This window comes from Saimiri boliviensis, chromosome 13 (assembly GCF_048565385.1).
Source record: "Saimiri boliviensis isolate mSaiBol1 chromosome 13, mSaiBol1.pri, whole genome shotgun sequence".
Taxonomy (NCBI): Eukaryota; Metazoa; Chordata; class Mammalia; order Primates; family Cebidae; genus Saimiri; species Saimiri boliviensis.
The window spans coordinates 69,338,270-69,359,741 of record NC_133461.1 but is presented as its reverse complement, the minus strand read 5'-3'; the positions used below and the strand labels follow the sequence as shown (position 1 = coordinate 69,359,741).

The 21,472-nt window shown below is 40.1% G+C and overlaps 1 protein-coding gene across 3 annotated transcripts in view; it reads left to right on the top strand.

Moving 5' to 3' along the window:
• SPIRE1 (spire type actin nucleation factor 1) overlaps window positions 1-21,472 on the top strand; it is a 218,219-nt gene that overhangs the window by 5,536 nt on the left and 191,211 nt on the right. For all 3 annotated transcript variants that reach the window (XM_039463524.2, XM_039463522.2, XM_039463523.2), the window contains exon 2: window positions 16,273-16,307. In XM_039463524.2, coding sequence (XP_039319458.1) covers window positions 16,273-16,307 — 35 coding nt within the window. The remainder of the gene's footprint in view (window positions 1-16,272; window positions 16,308-21,472) is intronic.

Sequence of the window (21,472 nt, the reverse complement as noted above, 5' to 3'; positions counted from 1 at the left end):
CTTTATTGTTTGGGAAAGTTTATTAGATACAAGTTGATGAAGTTTTAACTTTCACACCCTTAATTAAGGGGTTAATGACACAAAGGTTCTTCATATACTCATAAGTATACCTAACTGGCAATTAGAGCACATTTTGGTACACAGGGTCTTTAGAAGATAGTAACTGATACAATTTAGGTTATAATCTAGATCTTCACATGGTTAAAAAGCATTTGCTTTTTTGGGGTGCCACAAAGAATTATTGAAAGCAGTAGTATTAGAGATTAGAATCATATGTGGTCTCATAGTCTTTAATAACTTAAATATCCATCTGACAACAATCATTTATTTTAAATTTTGGTTTCAAAATGTTTGATGTACCTTCAGTTTAGGTGTATAAAGAATAGTTTAAAAATTATGACCATATATTGATTTAAAGTAACCTTAAGGTTGGTAGTAGGTTTTCCTGAAAGGAACAATGAATGCCTGTGTGCATGCTAATAAAGGGATCCCTTGAGAATGGTTTCTTGGTATAGGGAACATTCAGGCTTTGTTTGGGTTTTGAAAAGAGGATATGATCAGTCAACCTCAGCAAGGTTCATACTAATTTGGAGGGGAAGATGGTCTTGGAATAACATCCTATTTGATTTTAAAGAGAGAATAAATATTTTGAAATAGGGAAAAATGTTTTAAAACACTTTTTTTTGGTCCACTCATTCTGTATTTCTTGTGTTCTCATCCTGGTCATTAAAGGAAAGGAATATATGAAGTATATATGTAGGTTTCCAGAGTAGGTAGTGGGGGTGAATGGTAGAATTAGAGATTGGTAAAATGCCTTATCAGTTACAGTAATAGATAAGAATTGTCCTCTCTGAATAAGTTCAAATATGTCAGGTTAATTCAATCTAACAAATATGCATTGAGTTCCTGCTATGTACAAGTAGTGTTCTATATAAGGGTAAGTAATTCTAGTCATTAAAGAAGAGAAAATAAAACATAAACACAGTGGTAAATTTACCATGAATGTAATTATTTAACATTTTATTTTCTCCAGTGTTTATGTAGTTGTAGTAATAATAGGACTTTATTATTTGGGAAAGTTTATTAGATACACGTTGATGAAGTTTTAACTTTCACGCGGCTTAAACTTCCAAGTCCCTTTATTTACATAGGCCCTTTCTAAGTGTGTGGGAGGAGTTTTAACAGTATGTTTAGATGTTCATTTGCAAAATTAAGATTTTAGCCATAATTGGATAAGATTGCTGTCACTTTTTTTTTTTTTTTTTTGAGATAGGGTCTCGCCCTGACACCCAGGCAGGAGTACTGTGGCTTGGTCTGCAGCTTTGACCTCCCAGATTCAAGCAATCCTCTCACCTCAGCCTTCTGAGTAGCTGGGACCACAGGCCTGTGTCGCTATGCCTGGGTAATTTATATATAGTTTTTTAGAGTTGGGGGTTTTGCCATGTTGCCCAGGCTTGTCTGGAACTTCTGGGCTCAAGTGATTTGTTTGCCTTGGCCTAACAAAGTGCTGGAATTGGAGATGTGAGCCACTATGCCTGGTCTGCTGTCACTTTTATTTATTTATTTATTTGTTTATCTGAGACAGAGAAGTCTTAATCTGTCCCCCAGGCTGGAGTGCAGTGGCATGATCTTGGCTCACTGCAACCTTCGCCTCTCAGGTTCAAGCAATTCTTGTACCTCAGCCTCCCAAATAGCTGGGATGATAAATGTGTTCCATAACACCCGGATAATTTTTGTATTTTTAGTAAGAGACGGGCTTTTGCCATATTACCAGTGCTGGTCTCTAACTCTTGGCCTCAAGTATCTGCCTACCTTGGCCTCCCAAATGCTAGGATTACAGGTGTGAGCCACCAGTCCTGGCCTGCTGTTACTTTTGGCTCAAATTTACCCAGCAATATATTTCTGCTTGTGTTGGGTTATAAGAGTGAGGTCCAGGAGTTTTGGGGAGAAATTTTGGAATAATGCCTTTGTGGTTTTGTATCTGTGTTTCTACTTTTGCAGAGGGAAACAATAGAAAGATTTTAGTCATCCACAGGTATTAGTCCTCAAGTAAGTTGATACTCTTAGAAAACCATTGGCCTTAACTTTGACTAAACTTTAGAAGAAAAAAATCAATGACCTATCAGATAAGAGATGATGAGTTGCACTCTGCTTGTTATATATGGAAGGTCAGATTCACTTTCCTGCATCATTGGTTCTGTAAAATAACAGCAGTTCTCATCCTACTTTTATAACAGTATCATTAGAGCTGTATAATTTCCCTTTTATCACTTGGCTGAGTAGAAAAAAGGAAAATGTCTTCTTTCAGATATTTGTTTAAAACTGTGAAGGAAATACTGTGTTACCAAATGTAGTGGGACTTTTTAGTGAAAAAAAATTTTTTTGAACGAGAAAGGGTCTTTGTTGCTCAGGCTGGAGTGTAGTGGTATGATCATAGCTTACTGCAGTCCCCAGCTCCTGGGTTCAAGCAGTCGTCCTACCCCAGCCTCCCAAGTAGCTGGTACCACAGGTGTGTGCTGCCACTCCTGGCTAATTTATTTTTTTATTTTTTTCGTAGAGAAAAATGTTGCCCAGACTGGTCTTGAATTCCTGACCTCAAGTGATCCACCTGCCTCAGTCTCCCAAAGTGCTGAGATTGTGGGCATGACCAGACTTTTTATTTTGGGATAATTTTAGACTTACAGAAAAGTTGAAAAGATAATGCAGATAATTCTTATTTGACCCTCACCCAGTTTCCCTAATGTTAACATCTTATCTTATTGTGGTGTATTTGTCAAAACTAAAAAGCCACATTGATGCATTGCTATTAACTTAACTCCAGACTTCATTTGGGTTTCCCCAGTTTTTCTATTAATGTCCTTTTTCTATTGCAGAAATCCCATTCAAGAAACTATATTGCATTTAGTCATCATGTCTCCTTAGTTTCTTCTGGTCTGTGACAGTTTATCATGACCTTGACAGTCTAGGCGACTACTGGTCAGCTGTTTTGTAAAATGTCCCTCCGTTTGGACTTGCCTGATATTTTTATGGCTAGCCTGGGTTATAGGTTTGTGGGAAGAATACCAGCAAGGTGAAGGGTTCTTCTCATCACATCGTATTGGGGCACATGATATCCATGTGACGTCAGTGGTTATGATAACCTGGACACTTGATTAAGACAGTGTTTGTCAGGTTTCTCCACTTAAATGTGACTATTTCTACTTTTTTCTGTATATCGATCTTTAGAAAGGAGTCATTAATTCCAGCCTGCATTCAAGGATGGGGCCAGGTAATTAAACCGGAGGTGTGAATGTCTTCTTAAAGTTATTTTGAATTCTGTGAGGAAGATTTGTGCCTTCTCTCCCATTTACTTATGTATTCAATCATTTGTTTATATCAGTCTGGATTGACTATATTTAGTATTTTGGTTGTTTTGTTACTCAGATTGTTTCTGCCATGACTATTTGGTGCTCCTTAGGCTTGGCTCCTGTGTTCCTTTGATAAGCAGCCTTCCTTTTGTCTGGTGGAGTGTGTGCTTGCTTTCTGGCACTGCAAAACGTTTCAAGGCTCATCTTGTATATTTCCTGCCCCAACCTTAGAGGCAGCCATATTTCCAGGGAGCTCTTGTTCCTTCATTGGAGAACGGTGTTATCCAATGATCATAGCACTGGGTATGCTTGTTGCTTACTATTTTGTTCTTATTTGTTTATTTTTTAAAGTTGGAGTCTTGCTCTGTTTCCCAGGCAGGAGTACAGTGGTGTGATCCTAGCTCTCTGTAACTTTGAACTCCTGAATACAGGTAGGTGATCCTTCCACCTCAGCCTCCTGAGTAGCTGGGACTATAGTTGCACAACACCACTCCTGGATAATTTTTTTTTTTTTTGGTAGAGACTACACTGGTCTCTCACTATGTTGCCCAGGCTGGTCTCAAACCTGGTTCAAGTGATCTTCCTGCCCCAACCTCCCAAAGTGCTGGGATTACAGGTATGATCCACTGTGCCTGGGCTGTTTTTAAGATAGAAGAAGAAATGTTAAAGAGTTTAGTTATTTTTGATGTTCAAACTCTAGATGGATATTTGGGTTTCAAATATAGACTTACTGGATAATGTGAATAATGTGCCGCTATGAACATTACTGCACGTGTCTTTTGGTGAACAAATGTCGGCTTTTGTTGAATATATGCCTAAAAGCGTAATTGCCAATTCATGGTATATGGTCAACATAAGTAGATATTGCCAGAAATTTTCCAAAGTGATTGTATCTCACAAACGTTTAAAATTAAAACCAATATGAAACATTAGTATAAATTTAAAAAGGATTTGATTAGTGTTAGGTATATGGAAGATTATATTCCCGATAATACCAAACTGCTGGTTTCTGAAAACTGTGACTCTTAGGTCTTTTTATATTAACTGTGCTAATGCATTTTTTTTGTTTTGTTTTGTTTTTGAGTCGGAGTCTTGCTCTGTTGCCAGGCTGGAGTGCAGTGGCGCAATCTTGGCTCACTGCAACCTCCACCTCCTGGGTTTAAGTGATTCTTCTGCCTACCCTCCCGAGTAGCTGGGACCACAGGTTGCATGCCAGCACAGCCAGCTAATTTTTGTATTTTTAGTAGAGATGGGGTTTCACCATGTTGGCCAGGATGGTCTTGATTTCTTGACCTCATGATCTGCCCATCTTGGCCTCCCAAAGTGTTAGGATTATAGGTGTGAGCCACTGGGCCTAGCCTAATGCTTTTTTTTTTTTTTTTTTTGAGTTGTTTTGCTCTTGGTGCCCAGGCTGGAGCGCAGTCCTGTGATCTTGGCTCAGTGCAACCTCTGCCTCTCGGGTTCAAGCAATTCTCCTGCCTCAGCCTCCACAGTAACTTAAATTACAGGCATGCGCCACCATGCCAGCCTAATTTTGTATTTTTAGTAGAGACGGAGTTTCATCATGTTGATTGCCGGTCTCAAACTCCTGACTTCAAGTGATTTGCCCGCCTCGGCCTCCCAAAGTGCTGGGATTACAGGCTTGAGCCACCGCGCCCGGCCCTGCCCATCTCTTAATTTAATTAGAAGTCAAGTTTCTATCTAATATACTCCTTTAATATCTTGTATTTCGGAGAGATAAAATATAAGCAGAATTGGTGGGCAGTGCTAGAATGTCACTAACAATCCCCATAGGTTGCCTGGTCCCAGGGTTTGGGCATAGCTTCCTGGATTTTTAGTGAAAATACCATGTTAGAGCTATTCCCATTACATGATTTTATGTATTCATTTCATTCATTCTAGTGCCTTCTAAGTGAACTGCGCTGGATGTTGATGACACAAAGAGTGATAAAGTACACGCATACCTTCAAGAATCTCATAGATGCAGAAACTAACACAGTACAGTGCGGCAATTCTAAAATAATAAAGATGTGCAGAAAACTATGAGAGCCCAGAGAAGAGATTGGCTGACCCTGCCTGGTGACAGTAGGCGAGGATTACAGAGGAGATATGGTTTCTAGAGGTCTCCAGGATGGGGCTGTAGCATAAATGGAAGAATATGTGAGGCAGAAGCAGCAGTAAGTGGAAAGGCTTGGAGATGTGGAGGACATCGTATGGTGCTCAGAGAGCAGCAGTACATGGGTGGCAAGTGCAGCATTTGTGCTGCCACCCACTTCCCCATGCCAAAAGCAGACAACTGTTAATCAGTTATCGCGTTTTTTGCTGCTAAATTTATAAGCAGCCTCAGAGTTCTCAACAGGATGCTTTAGCTGGCCACTACCAATTATTTGGATGCGGCATGTGAGGTTAAACCTGTTTGTCTTCTTTGTAGTGGGTGTTCACTGTGCCTGGAGCAGAGGATGTGTGTGGGAGTTGGGGGAGTGAGAAGGTCTGGAAAGACACGTTGGCTGGGATCAGATGATGAAGGACTTTATGCCAGCCACACGGTCGAGTTTGTATTTATAGTCTGTACAGGCAGTGGAGAGCCATGGAAGAGTTTTAAGCAGGAAAATGATGTAAGCAGATTACTCTTTTTAGAAAGATAAATGTAGAGGTTTTATAGATGTATTGAATTGGGTAAAATGGAGGCAAAGACACCAGTACGCATGTTATGCTATGCTATCCTTAGATCCTAGTAGCCTTTAAGTTGCTAAACCAGTTAGGAGTGTTATGGCTGTTCAAACAGGAGATGATGGAGGTCCGAATTAGGGTAGTAGGAATGGAGGGAAAGAGTCAGATTGAGAGTTACTTAGGAAATAGGACAGGGTATAACTCTTCCAGTTTTTATGTGTGGGTGAGAAAGAGGAAGGATTCTTCAGAGGCTCTGACTTCTTGCCTGGGTGCTTGGGTGACAGGGTAGGCAGGAGGGGCAGGTTAGGGTGGGAAGAGAGATGATGCTTTATTCTTGTTGGAAATTAAATTGGCCTGGAAAATATTTTTCCTATGGAGTCATGTTGATTCCCACCAAGTTCCTTTGCTGCCTTCTAGGTAGTTGTAAAGCAGTTGTTGAATGTCACACCGTACCATGGAGAGAACTAAGAGCCTGCTACAGAAGATGTGGTTAGTTAATTATAACCTCAGGCAAGCCATTTAACTGTTTCTGATGCTATTACTCTCTTATTTTTTTCTTTTATTATTATTATTTTTTTTTTGTAGAGACCAGATTTTGCCATGTTCCCTAGGCTGGTCTTGAAATCCTCCTGCCTCGGCCTCCCAAAGTCCTGGGGTTACAGGTGTGAGCTATAGTGCCAGGCTGCTCTCTTTCTTTATTTTTAAAATGGAAGTAATATAAGGCTGGGTGCAGTGACTCACGCCTGTAATCCCAGCACTTTGGGAGGCTGAGGCAGGCGGATCACCTGAGGTCGGGACTGTTCTATTGCCTGATGTGTGTAAACTTAAATTTTTTTGATGGGAAATTATTAAGTTCCTTAAATTAATGATAGTTGCCCCCTAACCCTGACCTTCTTTTCTTTTTTCTTTTTTCTTTTTTTTAGCAGGAATTTCCCTCTGTCACCTAGGCTGGAGTGCAGTGGCTCGATCTCAGCTCATTGCAGCCTCCACCTCCTATGTTAAAGCAACTCGCCCTCCTCAGCCTCCCAAGTAGCTGAGGCTACAGGCAGGTGCCACCATACCTGGCTAATTTTTTGTATTTTTTGATAGAGACAAGATTTCACCATGTTGGCCAGGCACGTCTCGAACTCCTGACCTCAAATGATCTGCCCCCACCTCAGCCTCCCAAAGTGCTGTGATTATAGGCGTGAGTCACAGTGCTCAGCTTGACCTTCTTCAATTAATGATCTTTTCATTATATTTGTATTTAAATAATAGTACTTAATTCGTAAGTATAATAAAAATGTACAACTTACAAAACTCATTACAAAGAGATATTTCTTGACAAAATATATAGTATATATAGTAAAGTTTAAATAGCTAAAAATGTATGCCTACGTAGTTTTTAAGGTTTAAATCACATTTCCCAAATCTTGATAGAGGGAAAGTAACACATTTGGGTAAGTGAATATGTGTAATAGTGTTGTAATATATCTAAAGGAAGTTAGAACTTGAAAGATAGAAGTTCCTGGGATGCCTCTCTGCAGGGCTCTTGTTGCCTAGATTGTCTCCTACTTGATCAGATGCTCCAGAGGGACAGAAGATTCTAAAGAGAATGAATACAGATGTGTGTATGCAATGCATAAAAACAAGAACTCTTCAATTGATAGAGAATACTAGAACATTTGGGATTGTCACCTGCTAGAACACTGTTTATGATTTGCCTTGGGGAGGTTCCTCTCCGTTCACCTTCCTGAAAAATTAGTGATGTGTTTGTGTATTTTTGAGCTCATGAAGTTTAAGCAATATTTGAGCTACTGTTCCTAGGGAAAAGTTTAATCCAAATCGACCCAGTTTACAAAAAGTACTTCGACTTTCATTGTCCATGTCTTCTAACGCAGGAGTGTCAGAAATGTGGTCCCAGGCTGTTGTTCCCTTCTGATGTTGGCTACATCTGTCAACCTATCATCTAGGTTTTAAACCCCACATGTATTAGGTAATTGTCCTAATGCTGTCTCTCCCCTCGCCCCCCGGCCCCTGACAGGCCCTAGTGTGTGTTTTTTCCCTCCCTGTGTCCTTGTGTTCTCATTGTTGAACTCCTGCTTATGAGTTAGAACATTTCTAAATAGTCCTGGGCACCTCCTATCTGGTACTTGATGTCAGAACTCTTCTGAAGATAACATTCTAGACAGCCACTGTCACTCAGAATTGGCACTAAAGATGAAACTTGCTCTGCAAGCTTCCAGTGTTGCCAAATTATGTAAAATAGGTAAAGATAATATCCAAATTTTGTGTTGGGGGTGTTTTCTTTTTTTGAGATGGAGTCTTGCTTTGTCGCCAGGCAGGAGTGCAGTGGCGCGATATCAGCTCACTCACTGCAAACTCCACCTTCCAGGTTCAAGCAATTCTCCTGCTTCAGCCTCCTGAGTAGCTGTGATTACAGGCGCACACCACCACGCCCAACTAATTTTTGTATTTTTAGTAGAGATGGGATTTCACCATGTTGGCCAGAGTGGTCTTGATCTTTTGAACTCGTGATCTGCCCACCTCAGCCTCCCAAAGTGCTGGGATTACAGGTGTGAGTCACCATGCCCATCCTGTGGTGGGTTTTAATCATTGATACTAACTAGGTCAAAGGTGAGGCACCAATTCCTAGGAAGGTGAGTGGTTATAACAATCCAAGGCTGTCTTTTTTTTTTTTTTTTTTTTTTAAGGTAAGGGATTTAGTTGCAAATCTAGGAAGCAAAGTATAGTCTATGACAAAAATAAAGTAGGAGCCTTCATTTCTGACTTAGGATAGAAGTCACATATATGGTGAAGGTGATTGAAGGCTGAAGGTCTGAGAGCCTGGCTTGGGGTAGAGTCTGTGGGTGGCTGTCAGATGATCTCAAGGAAGAAGATGCAAGTTCTGGGAAGTGCCTGTCACACAAATGTATTATTGGTGAATGAATAGATGAATGAATGCTTTTTCCATCAGTCATTAATATTAGAGGTCATGTCCCTGACTGTTTTATGTATGAAATGCATAACATTCAGGCTGGGCACAGTGGGTCACGCCTGTAATCCCAGCACCTTGGGAAGCTAGGCGGGCAGATCATGAGGTCAGGAGATTGAGACCATCCTGGCTAACATGATGAAACCCCACCTCTACTAAAAATACAAAAAATTAGCTGAGTGTAGTGGCGCATGCCTGTAGTCCCAGCTACTCAGGAGGCAGGGAAATCGCTTGAACCTGGGAGTTGGACGTTGCAGTGAGCTGAAATCAGGCCACTGCACTCCAACCTGGGCGACCTAGCGAGACTCTGTCTCAAAAGAAAAAAAAGCATAATTTTTTTTTTTTTTTTTTTTTTTTTTTTGAGACAGAGTTTCGCTCTTGTTACCCAGGCTGGAGTGCAATGGCGCGATCTCGGCTCACCGCAACCTCCGCCTCCTGGGTTCAGGCAATTCTCCTGCCTCAGCCTCCTGAGTAGCTGGGATTACAGGCACGCGCCGCTATGCCCAGCTAATTTTTTGTATCTTTAGTAGAGATGGGGTTTCACCATGTTGACCAGGATGGTCTCGATTTCTTGACCTTGTGATCCACCCACCTCGGCCTCCCAAAGTGCTGGGATTACAGGCTTGAGCCACCACGCCCGGCCAAAAAAGCATAATTTTTTCTTCCTTAAAATGCAGCTTGGCAAAAGTGATTTTGTTGGGAGAAATTGATTTAAGCTACTGAATACATAGTTTCAGCGTCCCAGCTTTTGCACTTCCATTCATTGATTCCAGGTCCTCCGTGGCCATTGCATTTTAGAAATTCAGGTATGGGCTGGGCGCAGTAGGCCACACCTGTAATCCCAGCACTTTGGGAGGCTGAGGTGGGCGGCTTATGAGGTCAGGAGTTCAAGACCAGCCTGCCCAACATGGTGAAACCCCCGTCTCTATTAAAAATACAAAAATTAGCTGAGTGTGGTGGCGGGTACCTGAAGGAGAATCACTTGAACCCGGAAGGCAGAGGCCGCAGTGAGCCAAGACCATGCCACTGCACTCCAGCCTGGGCAACAGAGTGAGACTTAGTCTCAAAAAATAAGAAATTCAGGTATGATTAGACTGCAGAAATTTTTTATTGCTAAATTTCAGCCTGTTAACTTTAAAACTATGGGTTTTTTCCCCTAGTAATAATGTAAAAATTTTCCCAAAAGCCTATTTAATATACTTCTTTCTTATAAAAGTATTACAGTTTTTAAACTTATGCTTCTTTTTGATCAGATTTGGTCAAATGTTTGAGAATATTATTATTGAAAACATGGAGCATGCTCAGGGTGTCATTTGTCTATCCATTAGCAAATACTGTTCTACTTCCAAATTATTTCATGAACCCTCTCCTTTTCACCCTCATTACTGCCACCCACCCTGTCTGGCTGACCCCCCTGTAGTGCTGCAGGACAATGATAGTAGCCTCCTGGCTGGTCTTGAGCTTTCCATCTGGCTCTCTCCACTACATTCTTTGCATTGTAGCAAGACTGACCTGGAAACTACCTGGACCCAGCTGACCCTCTTGCCTAGTGTTCTTCAGTAGCTTCCCATTTTCCTTAAAATCAAATATAACTTTTTATGCTATCCTTACGAGTCCCCTGCCTGTCTAAACACAGTTTATGTTACCCATCCACCAAACACTTCCAGAACCTGTCACATGCCACCCCATGCTTCAGGAACAGGTCTTCTTCCTACCCTGCAGTTAGTTCTAATCAGCTTCAAGGTCTCTGTTTAAATATCATCTTTTGGAGGAATCTTATCTGACTATCCCAAATTGGGTCATTTCTGTTACTTTCTTTCTCTCCCTTTTGGATCCATTTATCACTAGTTCTGTTTTGTTTGATTGCTTTTTTTGGTCTGTGTTTAGTAAAATGTAAGCCTTATGAGGCAAGAATGGCATCTGGCTTGTTTACCGTAACAGTATGTCATTCATCAGTGCTTATGAGTAGTACTTAGTAGGTGTTGAATAAATATTTACTGAACAAATGAAGGTGAGAGAGGTATGCTGGCAGGAGGGCAGGGTATATTCATTGATATATCTGTTTCAGCATGAAAAATAACATACTTTCACATGGTTAGAGGTACTGAAACATTGTGCAGAATTTGGTCACATAGTAAAAAGCTGGAAAATAATTCTGAGAACTATTTATCTTAAAAATTCCAGAGATTCTGTCTTTTTGGTAGGTATAGTTTGTTTTTGCTTATTCAGCGAATTTGAATCATATTGATAATGTGACTGCATGATAATTCAGCCATATGCTGAGGTTTCTGCTTTAAAGATAGGTAGCTATCTTAATTTCAAAGTATTATTTTCATTCTCTGAGTAGACCCACTGCGAAATGATCTGATAATCAATATTTAAGATTTAGAATATCTGCTGAAGGTGACAGTGTTGTCTTAGCTATGAATGCTTTATGCAGACATTTTATACCAGGACTAGTTTGTTTCTTAAAATCATTCTGTATCAATTTGTAGGAAGGCATAGGGTTTTCTGTTTCCTGGGACATAAGCGGACTCATCTAATAAATCTTTTTTTTTTTTTTAAAGACAGTGTCTGGCTCTGTTGCCCAGGCTGGAGTACAATGGCACCATCTCAGCTCATTGCCCGCCTCCTGGACTCAAGCCATTCTCCCACTTTGGCCTTTCAAGTAGTTGGCACATGCCACCACATCTGGATAATTTTTTTTTTTTTTTTTGTAGAGATGGCATTTCATCATGTTGCGCATGCTGGTCTTGAACTCCTGACCTCCGGTGATCTGTCCACCTTGGTCTCCCAAAATGCTGGGATTACAGGCGTGGCCCATGCCTGGCCTGGTAAATCTTTAAAAGCGGATCAGGTCTTTCAGAATGAGTTTAAAAGAAGGGTTTAAAACACAGCCTTGATTCCTGCAGCATTACTAAAATGCTTATTTCTTTTGAGAAATACTGAGCTAGTGTTCTGGCTTCCTGTAAAAGTAATTTCTTTTCTTCTAAGTGCTTTTTTGATAGTGTTGAAGTATTTTGAAAACTTAATGTTTAAATACTACTTCAAATATTTTCTTTTTACTTCATCACAGTTACTCTGTCCTTCTAATTAAGCACATCCTAATAGACTTGTTATTTGATTGGAAAGAACTAATTCACTGTATTTAATAATATGAAGCCTTTGTAAGGCTACTGTTATCTTAGGTTACTAAAATTTGGCCAGGCATGGTGGCTCATGCCTGCATTCCCAGCACTTTGGGAGGCTGAGGCAGACAGATCACTGAGGTCAGGAGTTCAAGACCAGCCTGGCCAACATGATGAAACCCTATTTCTATTAAAAATACAAAAATTAGCTGGGCATGGTGGCGGGTGCCTGTAATCCCAGCTACTTGGGAGGCTTAGGTAGGAGAATTGCTTGAACCCGGGAGGCAGAGGTTGCAGTGAGCCTGAGATTGTGCCCTTGCACTCTAGCCTGAGCGACAAATCGAGACTCCATCTCAAAAAACAAAAAAAATTCTGAGTGGAGTTATAGGATTTGTGGGTTTTAGAGGGATTCATTCCTTAGGTCTGATGCAGTAAAATAGAGAAGAAGAAAGACTCAAAAGTTGTTAACTTTAAAATCCCTTGATGCTATATTGGTAGTTTCCAATTGAAGAAAGTGTTATTAAATTGAGGAATGCATTTCCCTATTCTTCAGAAGCAGCAGAAATGGTAGTTAGCTTAGACAGTACCTTTCAGTCCCCCTCAATCCCAACAGCTGCTGGAAGTGGGAAAGGAAGTGTATTAGTCCGTTTTTACATTGCTATAAAGAACTACCTGAGACTGGATAATTTATAAAGTAAAGAGGTTTAATTGGCTCACTTTCTGCAGTGTGTGCAGGAAGCATTGCAGGGGAGGCTTCAGGAAACTTACAGTAATGGGGAAAGGTGAGGGGAAGCTAACACTTCTTGCACGGCTGGAGCAGGAGGAAGTGCTGCACACTTTGAAACAACCAGATCTCACGAGAACTCACTATCACAGGACAGCAATAGGGGGATGGTGCTAAACCATTAAAACCATCCCCATGATCTAATCACTTCCCACCAGGCCCCACCTCCAACATTGGGAGTTAGAATTGAACACAGATTTGGGTGGGGACGTAGAACCAAACTATATCAAGAAACTTAGAATAAGAAAACCACACCAAACACACATGAGGAATCAGGAGCCTTAGAGTGTGCTCTTTATTCTGTTGCCAACTCTGTGTCATTACGTGTGAGACATTTGACTCCTCGAGCTCTTAGATTACTCATCTGTTTTTAATTAATTAATGGTATCTGAGGCAAGGCCTTGTTCTGTCACCCAGTCTGGAGTGCAGTGGCACTATCACAGCTCACTACAGCCTGGACCTCCTGGGCTCAAGTGATCCTTCTTCCTCAGTTTCCTGAGTAGCTGGGACTATGAATTTGTGCCATCATGCCTGGCTAATTTTTTGTTTTTGATAGAAACTGAGTTTCACTGTGTTGCCCAGGCTGGTCTCAAAGTCCTGAGCTCAAACAGTCCTCCCACCTCAGCCTCCCAAATTGCTGGGATTACAGGTGCAAGACACCGCACCCAGCCAGAATACTCATCTGTAAAATGAATGGATTGGGCAAGATCATTTCTAAGATTCTTTTAAGCTCTGATGTCATATGATTGGGATTTTTGGATTCCTTAGTTAGCTTTTGGGCAGGAATTTGGATGGCAGAGCTGTATAGGTGGTCAAATACTTTGTACAGCCTTTTCATATTACCATGAGTTACCAGTTCACATTGAATGATCAAGAGCTCTTGCATTCTCACAAAAAGTTTTAGTGCTTTTACAGAATCATCAGTTTTATAATGCAGGTCATTAAAAAAAATCTTATTTTATAGACTCTTGTGCCCTTTTGATACCCCTCTATAATTCTTTTTAAGTACTTCATTGTTTTCCTGTACTAAAAGATGTTCTCTTGTAATTTTCCTGTCCTAGCCCTGGAGTCAGCCAGTTTCCCAAGGAATCCTGATTCTGTTGAGGGAGAATGGGCTTGGCGTTCCCCATGGGCTTCTCCCATTTGTGATGGGCAGAGCTAGGAAATGTTTTGAAGTTATGTAATATCTCTAGTTACAGTTCGCTACCACAGGGCTCTTTTTCTTCTCAGATTAGATTTGTGTATTCCTTTTTTCACAGTTTAAGTCATGACTCCCAGCAATATCAGTGTACTTACTCATTGGCTCAGTGCTGTAATACATTAAAATAGTTTCAGAATTTTCATCAACAATACTATCAACAAGAAATGTATTACAAAAATTTATAGATTTCTTTGTAATTCTCTTTATCTTCGGAATATATCATACCAAAGATGTAAACTCAAATACCTTTAAAGAGGCTGCTCTCTGTTACAGTTTGCCTGAGTGCCCCTGTCTTCCTCCCTCTCTGTCTTCCTGCCCCCACTCATTTACTGAGTAGGCTCTCAGTAAATGTTTGCAGAAAGGCAGTCTGTACCTTTCCTTAGCTGTTTCTGTCCAGTAGTGCTTTCCTGAGTCAAACTAATTGCCAGTTTTATGGGAGTTAAGTATACTTAACTACCAAAAGCATTAATGGCCTGAGCAAACAATCATATGAATAAATAAAATATATGTTATAAATCATTATTGAATGTACAATTTTATATAACAATAAATAAATATATAAGTAAAATAACATATACTTATCAAATGCTATTATCTAACCCTTAGGTAGTAAGCCCATTTTATGTATATGTTCACATGCTTTATTGCTTATATATCATTTTTAATTTAATTTATAGAACCTAAGGCCCTTATTTTCTGGTCTCAATTTCAGCCAATGTTTCTCATTAGAATCATGAAGAGATGAGGAGTTGTGATTGTCTTCTTTTATTTTTTCACTTTTGGTTTTTTCAGTCAACTGATTTCAAATAAGAAATTGTGGTTTTCAACTTTATTTTTTTATTTTAAGAATTAGGAGGCATACAAAAGCTATTATTTGTGATTTTTCTTTTGTGTTGTCATAATAGATTCTAAGGTGTACAACTTCTAGTTAAGCATTAAAAAAAATAAGGCTGATAGAATAACCACTGTGGGCTAGGTGTGAGGGTAAACGCTGGGGAGAGGAAGAAGTGGGAGGATAGTATTGGGTGGAGGGAAAGGTATAGAGCTAAATGTGTATTTGAATTTAGGTCAGTGAAATCTAAGTGTAGTCTGGGGAAATTAAATTTTTTAGTACTGGCTGGGCATGGTGGCTCACACCTGTAATCCCAGCACTTTGGGAGGCCAAGGCAGGCAGATCACTTGATGTCAGGAATTCGAGACCAGCCTGGCCAACATGGCAAAACCCTGTCTCAACTAAAAATACAAAAATTAGCTGGGTGTTGTGGTGTGTGCCTGTAGTCCCAGCGATTCAGGAGACTGAGGTGGGAGAATCGCTTGAACCTGGGTAGGGGAGGTTGCAGGGAGCCAAAATCGCACCATTGCACTCCAGGCTGGGCAACAGAGTGAGACTCCATCTCAAAACAAAACCACTTTTCTGGCATCCAGTATAATTATGTAACTTGTTCTTTTTGTTAAAACTATTTAATAAGTGATTCTTTAAAATAGCTGTTTTTGTTTAAAAAGTATGTTTTAGTCAGCCACATTGACAGAAATATATAATTATTCATGTTCTTTGGTATTATGTATCTGTGATGGAGAAAAATACGAATATTGGTGCAGCCAAATATTGTTCAGTTCTAGTTATTCTTTAGGTGAGTCTCTATTGGAAAAATTAATTAATTATATGGTTTTACCTCATCATATATTAAAGAAAACAGCTATCATGTATTAAAGAAAATGTGAGTTGGGACATTTTTCCTTTCATTGAGACGATCACTGTTTCTTTAAACTGAAAACATATTTGGAGAAAAGCCTAGGAGTCTTTAAGATTTCCTAAGGTACGTTTAAAATACCTTTAAAGTATTTTAAGGTGTTTTTAAAAGAAAGCAAGACTTTTAAACATTTTTATTTGACTGATTTATATATATCTATTAAATATGTATATATATATTAGATCTTATTACAATTAAGCATTTTTTTTCTCACTTTTTCTTTGTTAATTTTTAGTGGCCCTATTTAAACTTAAATCTCTAAGTAGGACCTTCAGGGATATTTGGTCATTCTAGCCTCTTTTTTTGCATAGATATTTTCATAGACATAATAAAGTCATAGAGAAGCTCAAATATTTTTATCAATGATTTTTAAAAGCTAAAATCCTTTGAAAGTAATGCTTTTCATTTTTATTACAGGTAAATTGGGATATTCACAATGTACGGAAACAGAGGTAAGTGAAATACTCAAATATTTCTTAGTAAAGCAGCTCTGTAATCCTGTTTAGACTAACCTAAGGACTGAACTATCTCACTACAGGTTCCTGGTCTTCTGATAAGTTTTTTGTTTTTGTTTTTTTTTTTGAGATGGAGTCTCACTCTGTTGCCCAGGCTGGAGTGCAGTGGTGCAGTCTCCGCTCACTGTAACCTCCGCTGCCTGGGTTCAAACAATTCTCCTGCCTCAGCCTCTCAAGTAGCTGGGACTACAGGTGTGTGCCACTATGCTTGGCTAGTTTTTGTTTTTTTCAGTAGAGATAGAGTTTCACTGTGTTGGTCATGCTGTTCTCAAACCTTTGACCTTATGATCTGCCCACCTCCCCAAGTGGTGCGATTACAGGCGTGAGCCACCGTGGCCAGCTGTTTTTTTGTTTTTTTTTTTGAGATCGAGTTTTGCTTTTGGCACCCAGGCTATAGTGCGATGGCGCAATCTTGGCTCATTACAACCTCTTCCTCCTGGGTTCAAGTGATTTTCTCACCTCAGCCTCCTGAGTAGCTGGGATTACAGGCACCCACCACCATGCCCAGCTAATTTTTGTATTTTTAGTAGAGATGGAGTTTCACCATGTTGGCCAGGCTGGTCTCAAACTCCTGACCTCAGGTGATCCACCCGCCTCAGCCTCCCAAAGTGCTGGGGTTATAGGTGTGAGTCACCATACTTGGCCCTGATAAGATGTTTTGAGAGCAGGTGTATGTTTTCTAGATTTAGGAAGAGTAAAATGTGAAGACAAATTAGTTGCCTTCTCCATATTTTAATAATGTCAGGGTATGTTATCAAGAATAGCTTAATTATGTTTTAAAATTTAACTGTATTACTATTTGCAGAATTGAGTTAGCTAACATCCAGAACCCTTAGTAATTTCAGTTTTTTTTTCGTAGTTCAGTGCAGTGTGTCACATAATAAATACAGCATTTAAATGTGTTAGACTCCATTGGAGCTACCTTAATTTAGGAAAAATTAGGGACTTGGAAACAGTGTTTTAGTAAGATTAGTAATAAATTCAGTGCTTTTTATTTATACAAGTAGGTTTATTATTTTTTCATAATCTAATTTTATTCAAATTTCTGATTGTGAAATTTAAGGGGTTTCTGTGTGTTTGTTGCAGGGATTTCAAGCATAATACTGAAATATGAGGGCAGCATATATGTGTGGTGTTCTTTTCAGTAGCAGTTTCATCATCCTTGGATTGGGGGTGTTAGGTATTTTGTTGATGGTAATGCCTGAATAAAGGATTTAAGAAGTTGTATTTCAAATTTTATAATGCATCTACATATTGATGTAGGTTTTAGTAAATTGTAACTGTTGTTTTAAATGAAATGCAGGCTTCCTAAGGGATTATATTGTATAATAGAGAAATGAAAATGACTTATCCCTTTTTGCATTCATTTTTGTATTTTCTTTTTTTTTCTGAGGCAGAGCCTTACTCTGTCTCCCAGGCTGGAGTGCAGTGGCACAATCTTGGCTCACTGCAACCTCCGCCTCCCAGATTCAAGTGATTCTCCTGCCTTAGCCACTGGAATAGCTGGGACTACAGGTGCCTGTCACCATGCCAGGCTAGGTTTTGTATTTTTAATAGAGATGGGGTTTCACCATGGCCTTTATACTTTCATTTTCTTAAGAGCGTACCATGGAGCTTTTGGAGGCTGTTTTGGAGGCATGAGGAAGACTTGTCAGAACGACTGCAGAAGCAAATGAAATCCAGCCTTTTTTTTTTTTTTTTTTTTTGGAGGCAGGGTCTTGCTCTGTCACTCAGGCTCAAGTGCAATGGCATGATAACAGCTCAATGTAGCCACAACTTCCTGGGTTCAAGTCATTCTCCCACCTCAGCCCCTTGAGTAGCTGGGGCTACAGGTGCACACCACCATGCCTGGCTGTTTTTTGGATTTAATTTTTGTTTTTTTATAGAGATGGGGTTTTGCCTTGTTGCCCAGGCTGGCCTTCAACTCCTGAGCTCAAGCAATCCATATGCCTCAGCCTCCCAAAGTGTTGGGATTATAGGTGTGAGGCACCCTTACCAGCCTCTGGCTGTCTTTCATTGGGCTTGACATTAAAGGGCTTTGTAAAATGTAAAACAATTTCACCCTTCTCACTTTTTATTTTCTGAGATCTGTTGCCCAGGCTGGAGTGCAGTGGCGTAGTCTCGGTGCACTGCAACCTTGTCCTCCCAGGTTCAAGCAGTTCTCTGGTCTCAGTCTCTCGAGTAGCTGGGATTACAGGCCCATGCTACCACACTCAGCTAATTTTTATTAGTACAGATGGAGTTTCACCATGTTGGCCAGGCTGGTCTCAAACTCCTGACCTCGTGATCTGCCCTCCTCGGCCTCCCAAAGTGCTGGGATTACAGGTGTGAGCCACCTCGCCTGGCCTCACTTTTTTTAATCTAGATTTTTTTTTCCTTTATAAGATGTTATTAACATTTAATGGGCTTAAATGAATTAATACATATTTTAAACATTTATTGGTTTTAATTTGTAATATGGTAAATGTTGATAGATTATAGCCAATATAAACAAAAGCTTTTTGGACTCATCTAATTTTTTAGTGTGTAAAGAGGTTCTAAAACCAAAATAAAAAGGTTTGAGAGCTGTGGTATGGGGGCACAGATGGCAGAGGTACTACTTCCTGAGAAACAGAATCAGGAGGTAGGAGGAAACTAGAGTCCTGGGGTAGGCAGTAGGAAGCCCAGGCATGCTTTCCAAATGGGTTTAAACCTCTTTTTGGCAGCAAGAAGGAAGGCTGATTTCTGAGTCTGAGGTTACCCTGGATCACAAAGGGGATTGCTAGAGCCTCCCTTGGCTTTTAAATTACTTTTCTATTGAGCAAAGAGGGATCCCCATTCCCTCTGTAAATCTCTCATTGAACTCTTGCCAGCGTTAAGTCTAGACTAAGAGCTGTGTAGTAGCTGTCTCAAGGATGAGGCTGACTGGTGTTCTGGGGCAGCCTGTTCAGCCTTTCTGAATTTAGAGAGGCTTTGTCGGGTGGCCTTTGTGCCCATGCTCACCTCATGGTGCCTCACTTTCCTTCTCACTTCTCTGTCTCAGATTCTCCATTGAGGATGATGGTTGCAAAAAGTATTATTTTTTGAGACAGTCTCGCTCTGTTGCCCAGGCTGGAGTGCAGTTGCATGATCTTGGTTCACTACAGCCTCCACCTCCTGGGTTCAATTGATTCTCCTGCCTTAGCCCCCCGAGTACCTGGGATTACAGGCTTTAGCCACCATGCCTGGCTAACTTTTGTATTTTTAGTAGAGATGGGGTTTTGCTATGTTGGCCAGACTGGTCTCAAACTCCTGACCTCAGGTGATCTGCCTGCCTCAGCCTCCAAAGTGCTGGGATTACAGGCATGAGCCACAGGTGTCTGGCTGCAAAAATTATTTACAATTTATTTAGCATCAAGCCTAGCTTAATACGTGCATCATATTATGTGTCATTCACAGTTGGGAAGTGTAAGGTTTTCTGGGAGCAAGAAGGAAGTCCTTCTTAAGGTATAATTTATATATGGCAAAACTTACCCCTTTGTATTTAGTTCTTTGAGTTTTGACAAATGTATTTTGTTGTTAACTATCGCCACAATCAAGTTTTGTCACTTCCCTAACTTCCCCCCTGCCGCTTTGTAGTTAGCTCTTCCCCTCCTCCCAGCCCCTGGCAGCCACTGATCTGTATGTTGTCCTTACAGTTTTGAGAAGGACATGTAATTTAAACAGCATGTCCTACGTTTTTCCCTTCCCATTAGTGGCTCACAGCTTAGACTACTAATTTATAAATGAATGACTAACCTTTACTTGTGGGCACTTGGCTGTCAAGGAAGCAGTTCAGATCTAGGTTTAACAGTAGCTTTTTTTCCAATTTTACAAATTTTTCCTACTGCCATTGTTTAAATAGTTTTGTGGATTATAATCTTACTTTGGAATAAAATTGCTAAATATTTGAAAATACTAACAGAACTGATTTGAATTTCCATGTGTTTTAATTGAGGCTTTTACATTGTTTTTCAGCTTTCCAAATTTCGTCACATTCTTGTCTTCTATTAACCACCACTAATTATGTAGCACTCAGAGGCCCTTTCCCTTTAGCAGGAAAGAAGGTTAAATGAATAACTAGAACAATCCTATTCCCTTGGTGGATTAACTGTATTTTAAGTGGAATAGGTTTAAGTATTATATAAAGCCAAATGAACTTCTCTTATTACTTTATTCTTGATAGAACTGGTTTGCAAAAATTGTACCATAGAAACATTTAAGCTTTAGTGAGGGAAACTATCAAAAAGACACATGTTCACATTTTAGAGATAAAGTTCATATCTGGGCATAAGTACCTATTCTGTGTTTCACTCTCATATGCATCTTTAAGAAATATTTTACAGCTTACTATATGCTAGGTACTGTTATAGACATTAATCATCACAAAAAATCTATGAAGTAGACCCTATTGTTTGCATTTTAGAGATGAGAGCTAAGTATGGAGAAGTTAAGTAATTTGCCCAAGCTGACATAGCCAGAAAGTTGCAGAACCACTTATCTCTTTACTTTTCATATATTTGTCTTTTCTTTGTTCAGCCTATATCTGCAGTGTAAGGAACCTACATAATGCTGATCGTTAATTTAGTGCCTTGTTTGGAACAATGAGATGGTTTTGTGTCTCCTTACATGCCTCTCTTTTTTTTTTTTGAGATTGAGTCTCACTTTGTTGCTCAGGCTGGAGTGCAGTGCTGCGATCTCAGCTCACTGCAACCTCTGCCTCCTGGTTTCAAGCAATTCTCTTGCCTCAGCCTCCTAAGTAGCTAGGATTACAGGCGTGCACCACCATGTCCGGCTAATTTTTGTATTTTTAGTTGAGGCGAGGTTTCACCATGTTCGCCAGGTTGGTCTTGAATACCTGACCTCATGATCTGCCTGCCTCGGGCTCCCAAAGTGCTGAGATTACAGGTATCAGCCACTGCGCCTGCCCCTTACATGCCTCTTAACTGCAGCTACTTCAGTTCTTGGCATTATGTAGCCAAGGGATGTAGTCCTGTTAGATATAACCTGGGCAAAAGCATAAATGCAGTCCGTGAACCTTCATCCTCTTAGGTTAGGTGACAACAGGGTCTGTGCTTTAGGAACTTGTGAAGTAGTCTGATCCC